The sequence below is a fragment of the Anguilla rostrata genome, chromosome 2 (genome assembly GCF_018555375.3).
Source record: "Anguilla rostrata isolate EN2019 chromosome 2, ASM1855537v3, whole genome shotgun sequence".
Classification (NCBI taxonomy): domain Eukaryota; kingdom Metazoa; phylum Chordata; class Actinopteri; order Anguilliformes; family Anguillidae; genus Anguilla; species Anguilla rostrata.
In genome coordinates this window covers 36,084,290-36,100,414 of record NC_057934.1, presented here as the reverse complement: position 1 = coordinate 36,100,414, position 16,125 = coordinate 36,084,290, and the positions used below count along the sequence as shown (strand labels likewise).

Here is a 16,125-nt window from a genome sequence, read left to right as displayed (position 1 = left end):
CACGTCATGTTATTACAGTGAAGTAGCTTGTAGAGTTTGTGGTGGTTTTAATAGCCTGCTATTATATATAACTATGGTACTGTTCTCTTGGCCCATGTAATCACTTAAATTTTGTGTAGTAGAGAAATGTGCTATTGGGTATTCTATGTTTTATTATCCGATTTTCTAAGGTTGTTTCTAAGATTCTATGGTAATTCAGTACTATTAAATAAGTCTTTTGGTTTTTTGAAAATCTGTTTCTTTCCAGTATTTTAATTTCACCAGTTTGTCTTCTACAAGGACGAATGTATTGTTCTGTGCTGGAGAGTGAAGACCATGTACAGGTATTTTTTATATTATGTTTAACTTGATTTAAAAGCTGTATACATGACACAGAATGTGAGATCAGCTGTTATTTCTTTGTCCAGCCAATATTAGAAGAAGCCAGAACTTAGTGCTGAGAATGTGCAATAACATGTAGCCATTTAGAGTAATGGCAGCAGGTCATTAAGGTGTGATGGAAGCTTAGGTATGTGTGCGTAGCCTATATTTTATTGTGATGATTTCTTGGAGCAGGGGTGTCCAGTCTTATTCGAGAGAGGTTTTTGTTTTAGCCCAGAAATTTGACACCTGATTCAACTAATGAACTAATCATGGTCTTCAGTCTAGACCTGGATAAGTAGAATCGGGTGTCTTACTGCTGTGAAGATAAAATCGTGCTCAGAGGACATAAGGTCAGAGGGGTGATTGGATGTGTGTGGACACAAGGTCCAGTTGCCTCCTCCTTTTGCAGGTCAGCATGGATGGGGAGATTACGTCAATTAATTGGAGAAGACTGAGGAAATCAATGAAGTTGCCATAGAGAGCTGACTGACAGGTGTTGGTTCATTAGAGAAAGAGGAAGGTTTTGTGGGAACCTGTAGGACAATGGGGGAAAAACAGCTGGCAGTTTTACAATGGAAGTAATGAGGATGGAATTAAATTGATGACAGCTGGAAGGGCTGAAAATGACCACCGAGAATAGGCTAACAGCATGTGTCCTCACCAGGCCCAGAGGGGAATGAGCTGCTTTTGCCAAGTGAAACCAGCCAGGAGTGGAGGTGCAAAAAGCCTTACTACATCTGCATCACTCAAAGAATTGAGGCTGATGGTAATAGGACTGTAGAATGTAATTTAAGCTTGAAAATAATGTTCAACAATTCAGAAATGTCCCCTAAGGAAAGTGTTATGTTTGACCTTAAGTGCGCAGCTATTTAATGGCCCTAGCATTGCTGATTTCAATGTGCATATTTCTTCCCTTTGAAAGTCCCTCGAAAAAGAAAAAGCCTGATTGCTTGCAGAAGGGCTAATTCAAAGTTGGTATAAAATTAAGCTCAGACATAAAATGTCTTTGACCAAGGTGGGGACCTACCTCTTTTGTTTATTTATTTATTTATTTATTTTAAAGAGCCTCTAAAACACCTTTTGCATGTGCTAAAATCTGCTATTCTGTGTTTTGGTGTCAGGTAACCTCCAGAGGTGGTCTGAAGGGGACCATTCTACACAAGGGAGAAAAATTTATGGTGAGTTCAGTGTCACACCCTCATGACCTAAGTGGACAAAGAAGTGCTTCCACATGGTACATGCCCCTGTAGTTGTTTGTATTTCGGCAAATTAACAGGAACTTTCCTCTCCTGATGTGTATCCCCTCCCTATTAGAGAAATGGAAGTTAAACTGAACATAACAGGTTTTTAATTTCATTGATTCATACCTGTGCTCATAGGTACACAAAAACACCAGAGCACTTTAGAAACTACAGTCAAAACTGAATAATTAATAAAAGTAGGACATTTAATTTGCATTGCCATTTTTATAGTGCATTGCCATTTTTATAGTGCTCTGGTTTTCTTGTGTGTGGGGGGGGAGCATATGACCTGATCAGTCAGAAGCAAACTTCAGGAAATCTCCAACTGGAAAAAGTTGTTTTTCCCCATATTACATTATATTTAGATAAAAATAAGAATAATCACGATAATTTTTTTTTTCCAAAAATTAAAAGTATTAAAATGTATATTGTCCTTTTATTTAATTTTGAATTATCTTCAAAATGAAATGAAGGGAACATCCAAATTTCTCTAGTGGCCATCATTTATAATTGCATTCTCTTGTACTGTCTTCAGTACATTAATGAGTCTACCACAACCAAACCTGAGAAAAAACATACACAGAAGTTTAACCATTTTCCTCTATTTTTTCTAATCTCCAGTGAACAAAAAGTAAAATGAAGTCCTCTTTTGGGTTTTAATGGCTAGGAAAGTATTTTACCATTTTGATGCATGGCTGGAGAGGGCCTCTGCATTGTGTGGTGAACAGAAAAACTGAAAAATAAGGGTTGGCTTGCTGCCTCATGAGCAAAAACACCAAAATCCTAAAACGCAAAGATAGGCAACAAGATGCTCTGCAGGATGGAAGAGCATTCAAAACCTCCAACAGAAAACTAGAACTATGAAAACTCAAACACCACCGCAGTCTCCTAACCTGAAAGTGCCCAAAACCATCCTCTCACTAGGCCTGATAGCCGGACTTTTATTAGGCCCAATAATTAGGTAATGGGCCACAGCCGTGCATGTTAAGTTGTTCTAATGGAAACAATGTTACCTATCTAAGGCCTGAGTCCTGTGCCATACCACAATTTTACCCTTGAAAGTATAGTCATTACAAAATACCTGAACAGCAATTCATGGCGTGATGATTGACTGCTCGACTGCAACAAAGAACCCAACCACGAGTTTAAAACATGCCCATACGTGTTTTAGCTCATGGAGATTTCATTTCATAGGGCTCGTGTATTTAGCCACAGGTTAAGTCAAATTTTGTCTGGACTGTAATCTGCTAAGACTTTAGACAGTCTGTTGGAATAGTGATGGGTAATGGAACCGGTGGACTGTCTCACCCTGTTTATACTGGTCACAGAGAGATATGCTTTCTTTGTCTACAACACTTGGAATTTTTTTATCAGGCAACGCCACTGAACAGCCATGCCACAGAGACTTCAAATCTGATATCTTGTGCACAAGTAACCTGTGTCACTCTTGGTTAAATTGGGAGTTTCTGCGTGTGGGATTCTGCTTTCTCAGCTCCTTTTGTGTTTCTGAGACTGGTGGTTTTCTCATACTCTGAAATGACCCTCTCTGCCTTTCACCATCCCAAGTCCTGAAAACAATGATTAACGGTGAGCTTGCTGTATAATCGCATGTTTCCCTACATGCTGGGCCTTTGGACTGGTTTCATACAATGGGTCTTTGTTACTGCAGCATTGGGATTGACCTTTAGAACCAACACCTCTGGGTCCAGCAGTTGATAATCTGATTTCCCAGTTATAGTTTACAGCATTGCGTAGAGGAGAGTCAATGACGTCTGCTCAGCTTTGTCTTCAGTGTGTGGTGTTTGTTCAAAACTGTACTCTGTGTAGAGTACTGTACAGTAAGGAGGTCTCCATTTGGTAGAGGTGAACTTTGGTGAATCTCTACTGTTCTGTTGTTTTGGCCGCTAGACCAAGCGAGTCAGAAAGTCAGCGCAGTAAGTGAAGTGTCAGCTTGTGTTTCCCATGTGTGAGCTCCTATTGCTCTTATAAAAGAAATAATGCCTGAGACTTTCCAGCTGTCCTGGCAAATCAAAGCATGTAGCACTGGGCCGACCTATGGGTATCCTCCCGTCTATTTTCAGACTGGTAGCTGACTGAGTTGTTTTTATAGGATGAAAACACCCCTCCAGTAGCATGCATCCGAGGGTGGAAGGTAGGAGAGTGCGTGTTTCTGCAAGTGTGCGTATGTGAAAGAGACAGCAAGGGGGGATATTATTACTGTGCATGTGGAAAGATAAGCTTTACTCTGAAAACTGAGCCGACGACTTGTCCAGGAACTCTCCCTCCATGCCTGCCCTTGCTCCCAAAATAGCCACCTTGTAGTTTGACACTACAGGTTTCCTAAATTGAGGAAGCAAGTGGAAGTTCTTTCTCTGAGTTGGCAAAATGGTGAGAAGGGGGTAGTTTGGGCATTGAAGAAAGTGCCGTTCCATGAACGCACCTCGTTAATTTGTCATGGATTTAATGCACCAGTTCTCTAGCAAACTTCAGTTGCTTTGAATGTTGTGGTGTAATTGAATACATACTTTTTTAAGTACATATAATTACTTTAATTACTGGTTACCGATTATGGTACCCACTTGACAAGAAAAAAGTGTGAGAGATATGGCTGTTTCATATATAACATGGGGCATGATAATATTGTTTCTAGCATTATGCGGTCCTGGACTTGTTAACTTGTGGATTTAAGAGAAACGTTAGAGAAAAGTAATCTGCATCAATATTGTATTGTAGCACATATTAAATTTATATTCCCAAACTGGTCCACTTGCTCAGCACTGCGAATGGGACCTCTCCTCATCTTTACACTTCCATTATTCCCAGATTAAACCTGTATGCCTGGTTTTTGTATGTCTGTAATGTCTGTGTGCATCAGTAAAGATCCAAAAATAGTGGAATAGTAATATTCACAATGGAAATATACCGATCCCATCTTGAAAAACAATGAAAACATGAATGAAAGGTTTCATTTAACATTGTATTTTAGGTGTTTCTGTGGCGACAGTGCACTTGTAGTGAAAGTGTTTAATATTTGTGAATATTGTGTTGTATTTTTTTCTGAATCATTATGATAAGTACATGCTAAATAAAAACTCGTTGTTTGTTCGGGTAATTATATTTTAAGTTTCATTTCCGTGTGATTTGAACAATTCTATAGAATGATCCCTGTACAAATATCCACTGGGTCGTCACCGGTCCCCTTTAAGTTCAAGAGCGCAGTGTCATTGGCCCACAGTCCCAGACGTCATCAGCACAGCCGCTCTGTGCTTTTGGTAGCCCATAAAAAAGGCCGAAAATGTTTCCATGGTCTCGGTGTCCGAGGCACGGATGTGATTGCTGGATACCAAACAAACTGATGCAAGCCAGAAGACTCCTCTAAATTCTGAAAAAGGAATTCTAGGAATGGGGGATGCGAGACGGGATGCACTTGCCGGTACAGTACTGTAGTCTAATGCAGTTTATTTCAGATTATTTAAGTTATTCGTCTTTTTGTTTTTTTCTTACTTGCTCAATTCAAAAAGCTGTCTACTTTGAAAAACAAATAACTTACCATTGTGTGTATATAGATTGTGAATATGGTTTGCGTAGGTGGTTCAGTTCCAGATCCATCGTAGATTATTTGAAATATCTTACGATTTGAGAATATTAGCATGCATCGTGGAAATAAATGGAATGTGCTATTACAGAAATTGGTATGCTTGGTACAGCGAAGTGCGGTAATCGCGACGGGGCTGCGGTTCGTGTTGTCCTTGGAATGTACAGTATTAGAATTAGCTTCTGCATGCGGCGTGCCATTATATCGCACTGCAACTTAGATAAAAAAATTAATTTAATGACAGCCTATTTCACGCATCCATAAATAGCATACGATCATGAAAAAGTAAGGCTGAGATGTGGAAATTTAGATTGAATAAGTTTTATCGCTGTAGTTATCAGAATTTACTGCTTTTCTCACGTTACAGCCGGGTAATCCAAACGGGTGGACAGCAATCCAAGCGCACGTTGTTGACATTGCAGTAAAGGTTACTGTGCTGAGATATTGGACCCTTTACAACCCTTCACGCTTAAGCTACATTTTCCTCTGTTGAATAAATTACACTACTATGTTATCTGTCCTTTAAACTGTTTCATTACTCGATTAGCCTACTCATCGTATTTATTAATTTGTTTGAAAATAACATCTAGCGCACTAAATACCTTTGATAGACAGAGATAGCCCAGCTAAAATAGCGTAGCTATTATAAGGGTGCAATTTTAAGCGACTGTTTCTGCGAATACAGAATCAATAGTTTTAATCCCAATTCGTATTTGATTTTTCATGAGCGAATGGCCTCTCGTGATCAGGCATAGCGATGATGTAACATATCTTCAACTGCAGTTCTGTAGATCGGGTTCTTGAGTTGTCCCGTTACTGCACGCTGCAGTTCTGCCTGCCTTCCTGAACGACTGTAGGCGCTGTTAGGCAGCTCCGAAGGCAGAGGTTATTTCTGTATTCCACACCAAGGCTAATCATTTTAATCTTTGGTCTATACTGTGTTTAGTAACAGTGTAAAAGAGAAGCTCTGAACCCTTAGCACTGAACGTTTTTGCCAAATTCTGAGGTTTGAAGAGTTAAGTTTCCTTAATAGCAACTAATTTTTGTTTGCAATGTTCCTGTGTGAACATAGCGCCGTCACAATCTCCATATTAATTTTTTTGTATTAACAACTTAATGTACATAATGCCCCCAGTTATAAAATATAGGTATTTCACCTTAGTAACCTGGCTTCTTACAGTGTAGGCCATGTTCTCACGTTTGTTGAGTAGCCCTGCAATTCTTGCTTGAGATGTGTGAGTTTTAGTTCACTTTCTGGGTTTTAAAAAGATATAGGTTATTTTATTCCCAGACAATGTCCATTTTCAGTTAAGGTTTTTTTTTCTCTACAACATTTACTGAAGATTCTGATAGCCTACAGACCTTTAAGTCTGCATTCTGTGTACACAAACGCTGTGAATCACAACCACCATGTTGCCATCTACTCTATGCCTATCAATTAAGGCACAGAGAAGACCTGGTTTTATGTTCTCATTCCACTTTAACTCTTAAGTTATGATTTGATTGAACAGTTAAATTGAATATTGATCGACTGTTTTGCATGTCTTGACAGGTTCCCAATCACGTTTCACAAGTTCTTTGTGAAAGAAATGGAGTGTTGCATGTCCAGCTGAGGCCTTTGCTGTTACTGCAGGGATGCTCCCCATCGCATCCTGACCGTGCCAGTGCGGACTGTTGATTGGAGTCCCACAGTGCAACAACTAGCATCCAATTTGTAAGTAAATGCTTTAAAGAGATTTTATTTTACTGTACCACCCCAAGACTTATTGGGCTTCAATTGGGGTTTTATCCACTAAATGGTCCCATGATATTTTTGTGTATCAATATTAAAATTTGTATTACATTATAATTATTTGGCAGGGGCTTTTATCCAAAGTAACATACAGTAAGTTCATACCAAAGGTCATTGGTACAACTACAAAACACAAGTCCGATACAGTACAGTACTCATTATGTAACAGTTATTCATAGCCATGAGCACATTAAGTCCAGTTCACACAGTAAGCATAGGCTAGGTCAGAAAGTTATGGTAGGTCAAACTAGGAGGTATGGCAATGAGCTACAACATCAAGACAATCATACAAGTGCAATATAAATGCTGGATGAAGGTACAAGTGTAACATAAAAGTGCTACAGGAACAAATTATAAGGATTCAAATGATAAGAGCGATCCTAGATTGGGAGTATCCTGCGGAGAAGTGATAGTTAGTCTAGGTACAATCTGAAGAGATGCGTCTTCAGACCACGACGGAAGTGGGCAATGACTGAGTGGTTCGTAGAGGTACGGGGGGAGTTTGTTCCACCACTGGGGAGCTAGGGTGCAGAATCTCTGTGGTTGGGACAAGCGAGAACCATTCACCCGGATGGCAGGGAGTGCAAGATGCCCTGCTGCAGCAGAGCGGAGTGGTCAAGCTGGCATGAAGGATTGAATCATGTCCTGTAGGTAGGTGGGGGCTGTCCTGTTGGCTGTAGGTGAGGGTCAGGACTGAACCTGATCTGGTGGTGACCGGTAGCCAGTGGAGTGACCTCAGCAGGGGAGTGATGTGAAAGAACTTACAAAGTTTTAAGACAAGCCAGGCAGCAACATCTGTAGTCATCATCATCTGTAGTCGCTGTATGGCACAGACTGGCAGGAGTGAGTTAAAGTAATCTAGACAGGAAATCACCATAGCCTGGACAAGCAGCTGGGTGGAGTGCATAGTCAGGTATGGTCGAATCCTCCTGATGTTGTACAGGTGGAATCTGCAGGACCGTGATGTTTCCTTGATGTGCTCTTTGAGGTCCAGCTAGTCATCCAGGACCACTCCCAAGCTCTTTGCAGAGTGAGAGGCAGTCGCTGTGGTGCCATCAACAGTGATTGAGAGCTCCCGTAGTAGGGAGGTCTCATGAGGGATTTTCATGTAGCTGGGTCTGCATGAGTACCGATGACTGATCTAGTCAGTCATCCACATGTGGTCTGCCTGGGCTTCTTGTACCAGTGTTACAGTCCTCCAGTTCAGTAACTGTGTTGCTCAGCTGGTTGGTTGCAGAGTGAAATGATGTCACAGGTGTCACATGATCTACATGTGATAGTGTGCACCCTCCAGAAATGACCAAGGATGCTGCAGTGATGGTGCTGGCCTTCAATAGCATTTGCTTGTTAAATTTTGGAAAGGGAAAACAACAGGCAATCGAAAGTTGTGAACTGAGATTTCGGGAGTGGTGAATGCTTTTTTTAAAATTCGGAATTCACAAAGAAATTATTGAGGAAAATTACTATTCCACTAGGATTCAATAATGGATTTAAAAATAATGAAATTATTAATAAAATTCTTTTTAAAAAGAATTACAAATAATAATATGTTTATTTTATCATTTTGTTACAAGAGCAATTAATTTACCTCAGATTATGGAGATGGTTACACCAAATTGACTTTTTGGAAATGTGATATGTTTTTACTATGATAAATGTACATCGAGCCATGTATTTTAATTTAACTACCATGGAAAGATATTAAATATGCATTAGGTATTCAGTAGCTAGTAGTAAACAGTTAACATCGCATTGAAATCAGTTTCATTGACAGTAGTTTAGTTAAAATGAATCTGCAATACACAATGTATCTTCAGGGTGGGAGCAGAGTGTCCCTTTTTTGCTTTGGTTTTCTGTAAATGACATTTTCTCTGTTGAATTCATTCTTAGTCTAGAGTGCAGGCTGAGTTTGGATCCCAGTCTCTGTTGTGCTTTGAGAACCTTCCTCCTTCTCACTGTCTTTCATCAGCAGGGGAAATTCGCATTGCCTTAAATGTGATTAAAATAAGAGCTAAAAGTTTGCCTTTGTTCTTTTATCCTTGTATCAGTTGCTTTTTCTCTTTCCATTCTTTCTCCCTCACTGTCCATCTGCTCGTCTTCCACCTCCTTTTGTGCGGTAGTCTTTCCCAGATGCCCTGTCCACCGCCCCCACCCCCTACACCTCTTACCAGAGACAAAGAGGGAGCAGAGGAGAGTGTGGAGGGAAGGACATGGGTCTTTGTGGTGCAGTAAGAGCTGAGCTGACCAATCGCGTGGATTCTGTGTTTGACTGATTTTTTTCTGTGCTGCTCTTCTCTCCAGGCGAGGAAGCAGACCTGCCCCCGCTCCTGACATTCGGGCATTATGGCGGGCCCCGCAGCATCCCACGGCAACAAGCGCTTCCTCATCTTCTTCGACTTTGACGAGACCATCGTGGACGAGAACAGCGACGACGCGGTGGTCCAGGCGGCACCCGGGCGGAAGCTGCCCGGCTGGCTGAAGGACTCCTACCGGCCGGGGCACTACAACGAGCACATGCAGCGCGTGCTGGCCTACATGGCCGAGCAGGGGGTGCCCGAGGACACCATCCGCTCCGCCATCGAGAAGATCCCCGCCTCGCCCGGCATCCTGGCCCTCTTCCAGTACATGCGCGCCCACCCGAAGGATTTCGAGGCGGTGCTGGTGTCGGATGCGAACACGTACTTCATCGAGGCCTGGCTCCGCAGGGCCGGCGCCCGCCAGCTCTTCCACAAGATCTTCACCAACCCGGCCTCCTTCGACGGCGGTGGCCGGTTGGTCCTCCGACCCCACCACTCCCACGGCTGTGCCCGGTGCCCAGAGAACCTGTGCAAGCAGGCGGTGGTGCGGGACTACCTGGCGCAGCGGGCGCAGGAGCGCGGGTGCCCCTTCCAGCGCGTCTTCTACGTGGGCGATGGCGCCAACGACTTCTGCCCCTTGCTGGCTTTGGGGCCGATGGACACGGCGTTCCCTCGGCGGAACTACCCCGCTCACAAGCTGATAGTGGAGGCCCAGGAGGCCCGGCCCTCGGTCTTCAAACCTGCCGTGGTGCCTTGGTCTAGTGGAGAGGACGTGGTGAACCACGTGAAAAGGCTTTTGGAGGAGAGGTGACGTACGGATGAAGAGGCTGGATAACATGCCGACCCTCCCTAATGCACAGGGGCATTCACCAGTGACCAGCGCACAGTGTAGGCTTGAGGAGAAGCTGTCGATACAGGGATATAGAGACTGTGTAGATGTTACACGTGTAGGAAAAACAGCGTGCAAGTAGACTTGCATGCATTACTATTTATCATGGAGGTATTAAACATGAGTGTGCCCACATATGCTTACTCTCTGAGGGCGGTCAAAGACGTTTCTTTCCTGTTGGAATAGATCCATATTCCCCTAGCCTTTATTTTTTCATTTAACCTTTGTTTAACCAGGAAAAAAATCCCATTGAGATCGAAATCTCTTTCGCAAAGGGGACCTGACATAAAACACAAAGTTACAAAGTTACACAAGACAAACAAGTTACAAACATCAAATGGAGAAAGAGACAGCAGTGTAACAGTAATTAAAAGCAGTGCATATTCCCCTGGCCTTGATAAATGATCCTGTTTGCCTTGAGATTCTCAGACCGCAGGCCTGTCACTGACTTGGAGCTCCACACCTGGAGCTAAAGAGCGAGTCACACCCCGGAGTACTTCTGTTCCTCGTATTCCAGGCCAAAGTTCAGCCCGCCAACAGAGAAGAGACAAGCTTTCAGCAAAATCTACCCCTCCCCAACACCAGCGGCTTTAGGGTTAGGCACCATTTTACTATTATTATTACTACAATAATACCTTTAGTTTGAATGCATACGTGCATGGCGCCACAAATTGAGAAATGACGATGATTTCCCAGCTTTAAACATTTAAAATGATTGGTTTGGGCTGAGTAGACCCAGATCAGGAGGGAGGGAATAAAATGAAGGAATACAATAAGTCTGAAATACTCTGTGGAGACTGAAGTGGAACCAGCAGAGCCCTGTTTCAGCGGTGCTCCCTCAGCCATGGCTAACCTTTGCCTTCTCTGAGACCAGAGGCAATAAGTCTTTCACCGTGATCCTTATTAATTCTACCCTGCCGGTGGTCACTCACTGTAGAGGGCTGTGAGGAGAGGATTTCTAAACCCCAACACTGTGTGTTGGCTGCCTGATTTTAATGGGTCTTTGTGAAGCTAGAAAAGGGGACTTATTTTCAGGTGTTGACGGAGGAATCAACTATGTGCATAATCATATCAAATTGCCGTAATGTACTCTGTTGCCCGAAAGGTACATTGAGTGTGCTTGCCATTGGTCTTCATCTCTTCATCGTGGTAAATACAGTGCAGGCATTTTTCTGAAATTATTCTGCTGTCGTGCAGATGCAACGACTGGAGGACTTGCCCCATTATCGCTTTTCCACCATGCTAATGTCAAGGGCCCTTGAGCATGCATGCCACAAAGGCGCCATCTACTGGTTAAAAAGGCATCCTGACTTTGTGAGGTTTGAATATAGTCCCGGTTTCCACTGAAGAGTAGCTCTTAACTAGCGTAGATTTGGCTGCATGACAGACTACTTTGTCCTCGTATGTCGTTTTTAAGCCTGCGATTACATTTCAGACGTCTGTTTGTGTTTGTGTGCATTTGCGTGTGTGTCCTTGTTTGTAGTATAGGAGACAGTTTAACAGGAGGGTTCTGAATGAGCGAACTGATCGGATTGGTCCTCTCCAGCCAGTTAGATTCTTCACAGTCAATGCTGAGTTTTTAACCTGTGTGTCATTTTTATTTTTATTTTTTTTAAAATTGGAAACATAGCTATGCGATTACCTTACTTGCTATCAGGAATATAAAGCCATCAACAAAATCAAAAATGGGAAGATGTGGTTCCTATTTGTCTTTATAATTGTGTAAACTAATGCATTATCTTTCAGTACTGTGCAACAATTAACATAATTTATTTGTTGAGTTAAGTGTTCCAATTAGGAACCGAACTTAAGCTACTGCAGTTCCGCACATGAATTATATCCTGTTGGTATTTCCTTTAGCTTCTTCCCCAGAGTAGTATAAAATGCAGATTAATAATAATCTGAATTAGGATATGATATTATTGTCATGATCTGGTATTGAAACTAGAAGTCTTATCTGAATAAACAGTCAAAGACATGTTTGCAAGTGAAAATTTGGCCTGTGGATTTCTGAATACAGTGGTTTTAGCTGTTAGCACCATTGTTTAATGTTCAACACTCTGAATACAGGACACAGATATCATAGGCCTACTCTCTCCACTTATTCACCACAAGAAATTAATTTGATTTAATTGAGAGATTATTACCAATGGTTAATACAATCAATTAAATAATATAATTTGTCAATAGGCAGAACAATCTTGTGTGTTAACTTTAATCAACATGTACAATAAATTCAAATAATGAGATTAATTAAAAGTTAAAACACAAAGACAAGGTGGTCATTGTCTAAAGACATAGATTCAAGTGGCTTAACAAAAACATGAATTCTGCAAACAGTGAAATTAAACAAAATATATTTGCAAAAGAAATGAAAGGGAGTGGTGACACACAACACAATACAACACACGCACACACCCACACAGACACATTTTTCTGAAAAGTCCCCCATTCCTACTCTGAAGCTATTCCTGGGCTGATCTTCAGCCTGATGTGAAGTTCCCTCAGTGCCAGATTTAACCAGCTGGGGCCTTTGGTAGCACCATTGAGTGCATATTGATCTCAGCGGTGATAATCTATCATTTTGCCAGCTGAATGAAAAGAATGCAGAAGCAACACAAGGTTATTTTCAAGTTTGTCTGACAGTACACACATCATATCTTGATCCTAGCACAAAACCCAGGTTTAAAAAAATCACACATCTGCATGAAATGCCTGGATATAGTGAACATTAAAAATCAAAGTCTTTAATACATTCATAGAACAAGTTTTAGTACAAGATTAGGAAATCAACCTGATCAATATAGTTTTTTTTTTTACTATCTGTGGAAATTATATCAATTTCTGTGGTGCAGACGTGTACCTCTCTGTTACATCACAATGAATTGCTGTCCTTCCAACCTCCTCTTCACTTTTTTACACTAATTTTGGCCTGTCCAATCACAACCATATTGCCTCATCCTTTGCTGAAACGTTCTTCAGTCCAAGATGGCTACTAATTAGAATGCATGTTCTACTTTATTGAGATCATAATGAATTATGCTTCTTGTTTCTAATCTAATGTAATCTAATTTATCAGATGGAATGCCAGAGACTGAAGAAGTGGAGGCTTAAATGGTAAATATGTGGCTCCAAGTGAGTAAGTTTTGTTTGTTTGTTTGTTTATTTGAAGTATACTGAAGGTATAACTGCACTTTATCCCTTTGCTATGGCAACCATTGTTATGGTAGTGTAGATGGTACCCACACTAGGAGAAATGCTTACAGGTATGAGAACGCTTCCACACAGTTACATTACACAGGTGTATTACGAAGAGATCTTCAATCAAGACAGAGTCTCAGGTGAACTTGTTATCAAGTCTTCATTATGAGTATGGTCATTATCAATGACAGTAATTGGACATGTCGAAACATTCTGTCTGAGGAAGATCTTCCAAGGGGTTGCAGCTTCAGCATTAAACATTTGCAATCATTTTCTTCTATAGTATGCATTTGCATTGATTATGATGTCGATGATGATATAAAAATTTTGATAATCAGTATCTGTTGAAATATACCATTTGAACTTTTGTAGAGTTTTTCTGTCTAATTTACATTCATATGCAGTATATAAATGCAGGACAATTCATAAATGAACATGGGAGGACAGCATAAATCAAACAATCAGGGCTTCAACACTGTGTTGGGTCCTTTTTCTATTTTGGCCATAGGGAAGAAAGCCTCCTACTGGCTCGCCAATACTTTTTCTACCAGTAAATTTATTACTATTACTGCCTTATCTTTGGGGGGCAGTTGCAGTTACACAACTTGGTGCAAACTGGGTAATGTTCTCTCTTTTTATGCGCTTTACACCAGGAATGTGTTATTTAGCAGGAACGCAAGAAGCTTGCATGCATTCCAGTGCATTAAACCAGAACCTCATTTAAGGTTCAGATGACATGTGAAGAGTAACGGAGCGAGTCTGTTTTTCATGTCTTTCACATCAGTGTTTGGCTACTTGCTTAATCTCATGGTGAAAGAGAAGTAGGATGTATATTTATACAAGGGACAGTTCCCTTTCAGTCCATTAAAAAAAGAAATAATTTCAGTTTTAATGTATGTTTTTTAATTGGCCCCGACAGTCTTTCTGTGTGTTGAAGGATTTTTCTGGGGGGTAGTTATACATCAAGGTAGTTACGGTTCTGGAGGGGTGATCTGTGCACCACACAGGCTACTTGGACACAAGCTGGGGTCCGATCAACCCCAGCTGGGTCGCCTGGGTGAGGGCGTATGTTCGAAAGACCCAAAACACCCAATTACCCCAGGTTATATTGCTGATGGTGTGCCGCCCAAGAGCACTGCAAGATGCGTGGAACAGCTGTAAGTTTCTGATTATCTGCCAATCAAAAACATTAAAACTATAATTTCAAAAAAACTCCTCAAAGTTAACTATCCCTTGTTACTTATAGTATTTCTTTCAGTATAAGCTTTAGAATCTCCAGGCCAGATTTGATGAAATGCATTAGGCTGTTTAAGGTTATATTGTAATTCAAGCAAACGTTTCAGATTAATCTGGCGCCATACCTCAATAAAGCGTGCTTTGCTCACCGTATTAAGATATGGTGACCGGGCATGAGAGGTTCATGCCCATGACAGTGAATCCACATCAACATCCTGGTAATGATTAATTGGTCAGGCTACTTTTTAAATATCTGACTTTTCAAACTAAAAGCTCTGTCTTCAATCTCACTCCACCACTTTTTTCTAGTGATATTCCCAGTAGTGTGCATCCCGACTGTGCCAGTGCCATCTGTGTTCTGAAGTCCCACAGGGTGACACACACACAAATATCTGATGGTATTTGTCCTTTCAGACTGCTCTTCTTGTACGGTACATTCTCATACATCTCATACATTGGTTGTATTTCAGGATTCATCACATGAATCATTCTGTAAAAGTACCTTCAGAACTTGTGTCTGCAAAACACAATACTTCTCACCACAAGGTGGCAGCAGAAATATAACTGAACACAAGAGGTGTCTTCATTATTTTCTCATGCCATCAAACAGTTCATGGTCCTTGCATGGTGGCACCTGAGAGACAAACAGGGAAGTGAACATTAATACATACCTTATGTTTTCCACTCTTTTGAATTAAATAACCTCATTTTAGTTTTGACTCACCTAAAACCCTGCAGTGTTCTCAACATTCCTCACCCTACGATATCTCGTTCACTTTAATGAGCATTCAGAAAGGCATGCTACTTTCACCATAGTGTTAGGCTGCTTAAGACGAGGTTTTGAAATAAAATACATTTCCTGAGCGGCAATGTAATGACTTTGGCAATACCAGTAACTTAAATGTTAGCAGTAAAGAATAGTTGTGCCGGAACACAGTAAAGAAGTTCATTCTTCCATCAATGCCCACAGCTCCCAAGGCAATTGTGTAGGCCCCCATAACCCAGATTGCTTTACTTAAGGGCAGAGGGAAAAGTATATAAGAAATAAAATGGTGTCTTTAGCTGTTTGTAGCTCAATGCATTTACTGAAACAACACAAAATGTCCTACATTTTATTCCTACTCACACCCAGTTTATTGATCAGGCAGGGCATCATAGTGTAATGTATCATTGTTGACTGTTGAAATATTTCTGTAAAGCCAGCTGTATTTCCCACCGTGCACTATCCATCCTCACTTTGCCGGGGGAGGGAGGATACAGAAGGACTGCTGAGGCTCAGAGGGATTTGGGGGGGGGGGGGCTGAGGCAGCCTCTGTGTGGTTCATGCACAACCCCCCAGGTCTGTATCTCCCTTTCTGCTTGAAATCTGACTCACCGAAGTTTAAATTGACACAATCTTTGTCAATTTTGCAGCAATGCCAATACAGTGATACATTTGGTTGAAAGTGAAGGTTTTCTAGGTGTCTAGGATATAACCAAGCTATATTGGGGTTAACCTAGTCTGTTTATGT

The 16,125-nt window shown here is 41.3% G+C and overlaps 2 protein-coding genes across 4 annotated transcripts in view; both read left to right on the top strand.

Moving 5' to 3' along the window:
- The first annotated feature begins 80 nt into the window (after positions 1-80).
- Positions 81-16,000, top strand: LOC135247896 (probable phosphatase phospho1). Of its 3 annotated transcripts, XR_010328321.1 has the most exons (6): positions 81-323; positions 1,028-1,129; positions 1,485-1,541; positions 6,752-6,913; positions 9,293-10,772; positions 13,257-16,000. XR_010328321.1 is itself a non-coding variant. In XM_064321868.1 (3 exons), exon 3 carries the CDS (start codon positions 9,335-9,337, stop codon positions 10,097-10,099), a length of 765 nt encoding a protein of 254 aa, XP_064177938.1. In that variant the 5' UTR covers positions 4,870-5,037; positions 6,752-6,913; positions 9,293-9,334; the 3' UTR covers positions 10,100-12,171. The 3 variants fall into 3 exon arrangements, 1 of the variants encoding a protein (XP_064177938.1); XR_010328320.1 differs by lacking the exons at positions 81-323; positions 1,028-1,129; positions 1,485-1,541 and adding an exon at positions 4,870-5,037; XM_064321868.1 differs by lacking the exons at positions 81-323; positions 1,028-1,129; positions 1,485-1,541; positions 13,257-16,000 and adding an exon at positions 4,870-5,037 and having other exon boundaries at positions 9,293-12,171.
- Positions 10,729-16,125, top strand: part of LOC135247895 (gap junction gamma-1 protein-like) — a 64,111-nt gene continuing 58,714 nt past the window's right edge. Inside the window, exons 1-2 of the mRNA XM_064321864.1 lie at positions 10,729-10,772; positions 13,257-13,294. The gene's annotated coding sequence lies outside the window, so the exon portion shown is untranslated. The remainder of the gene's footprint in view (positions 10,773-13,256; positions 13,295-16,125) is intronic.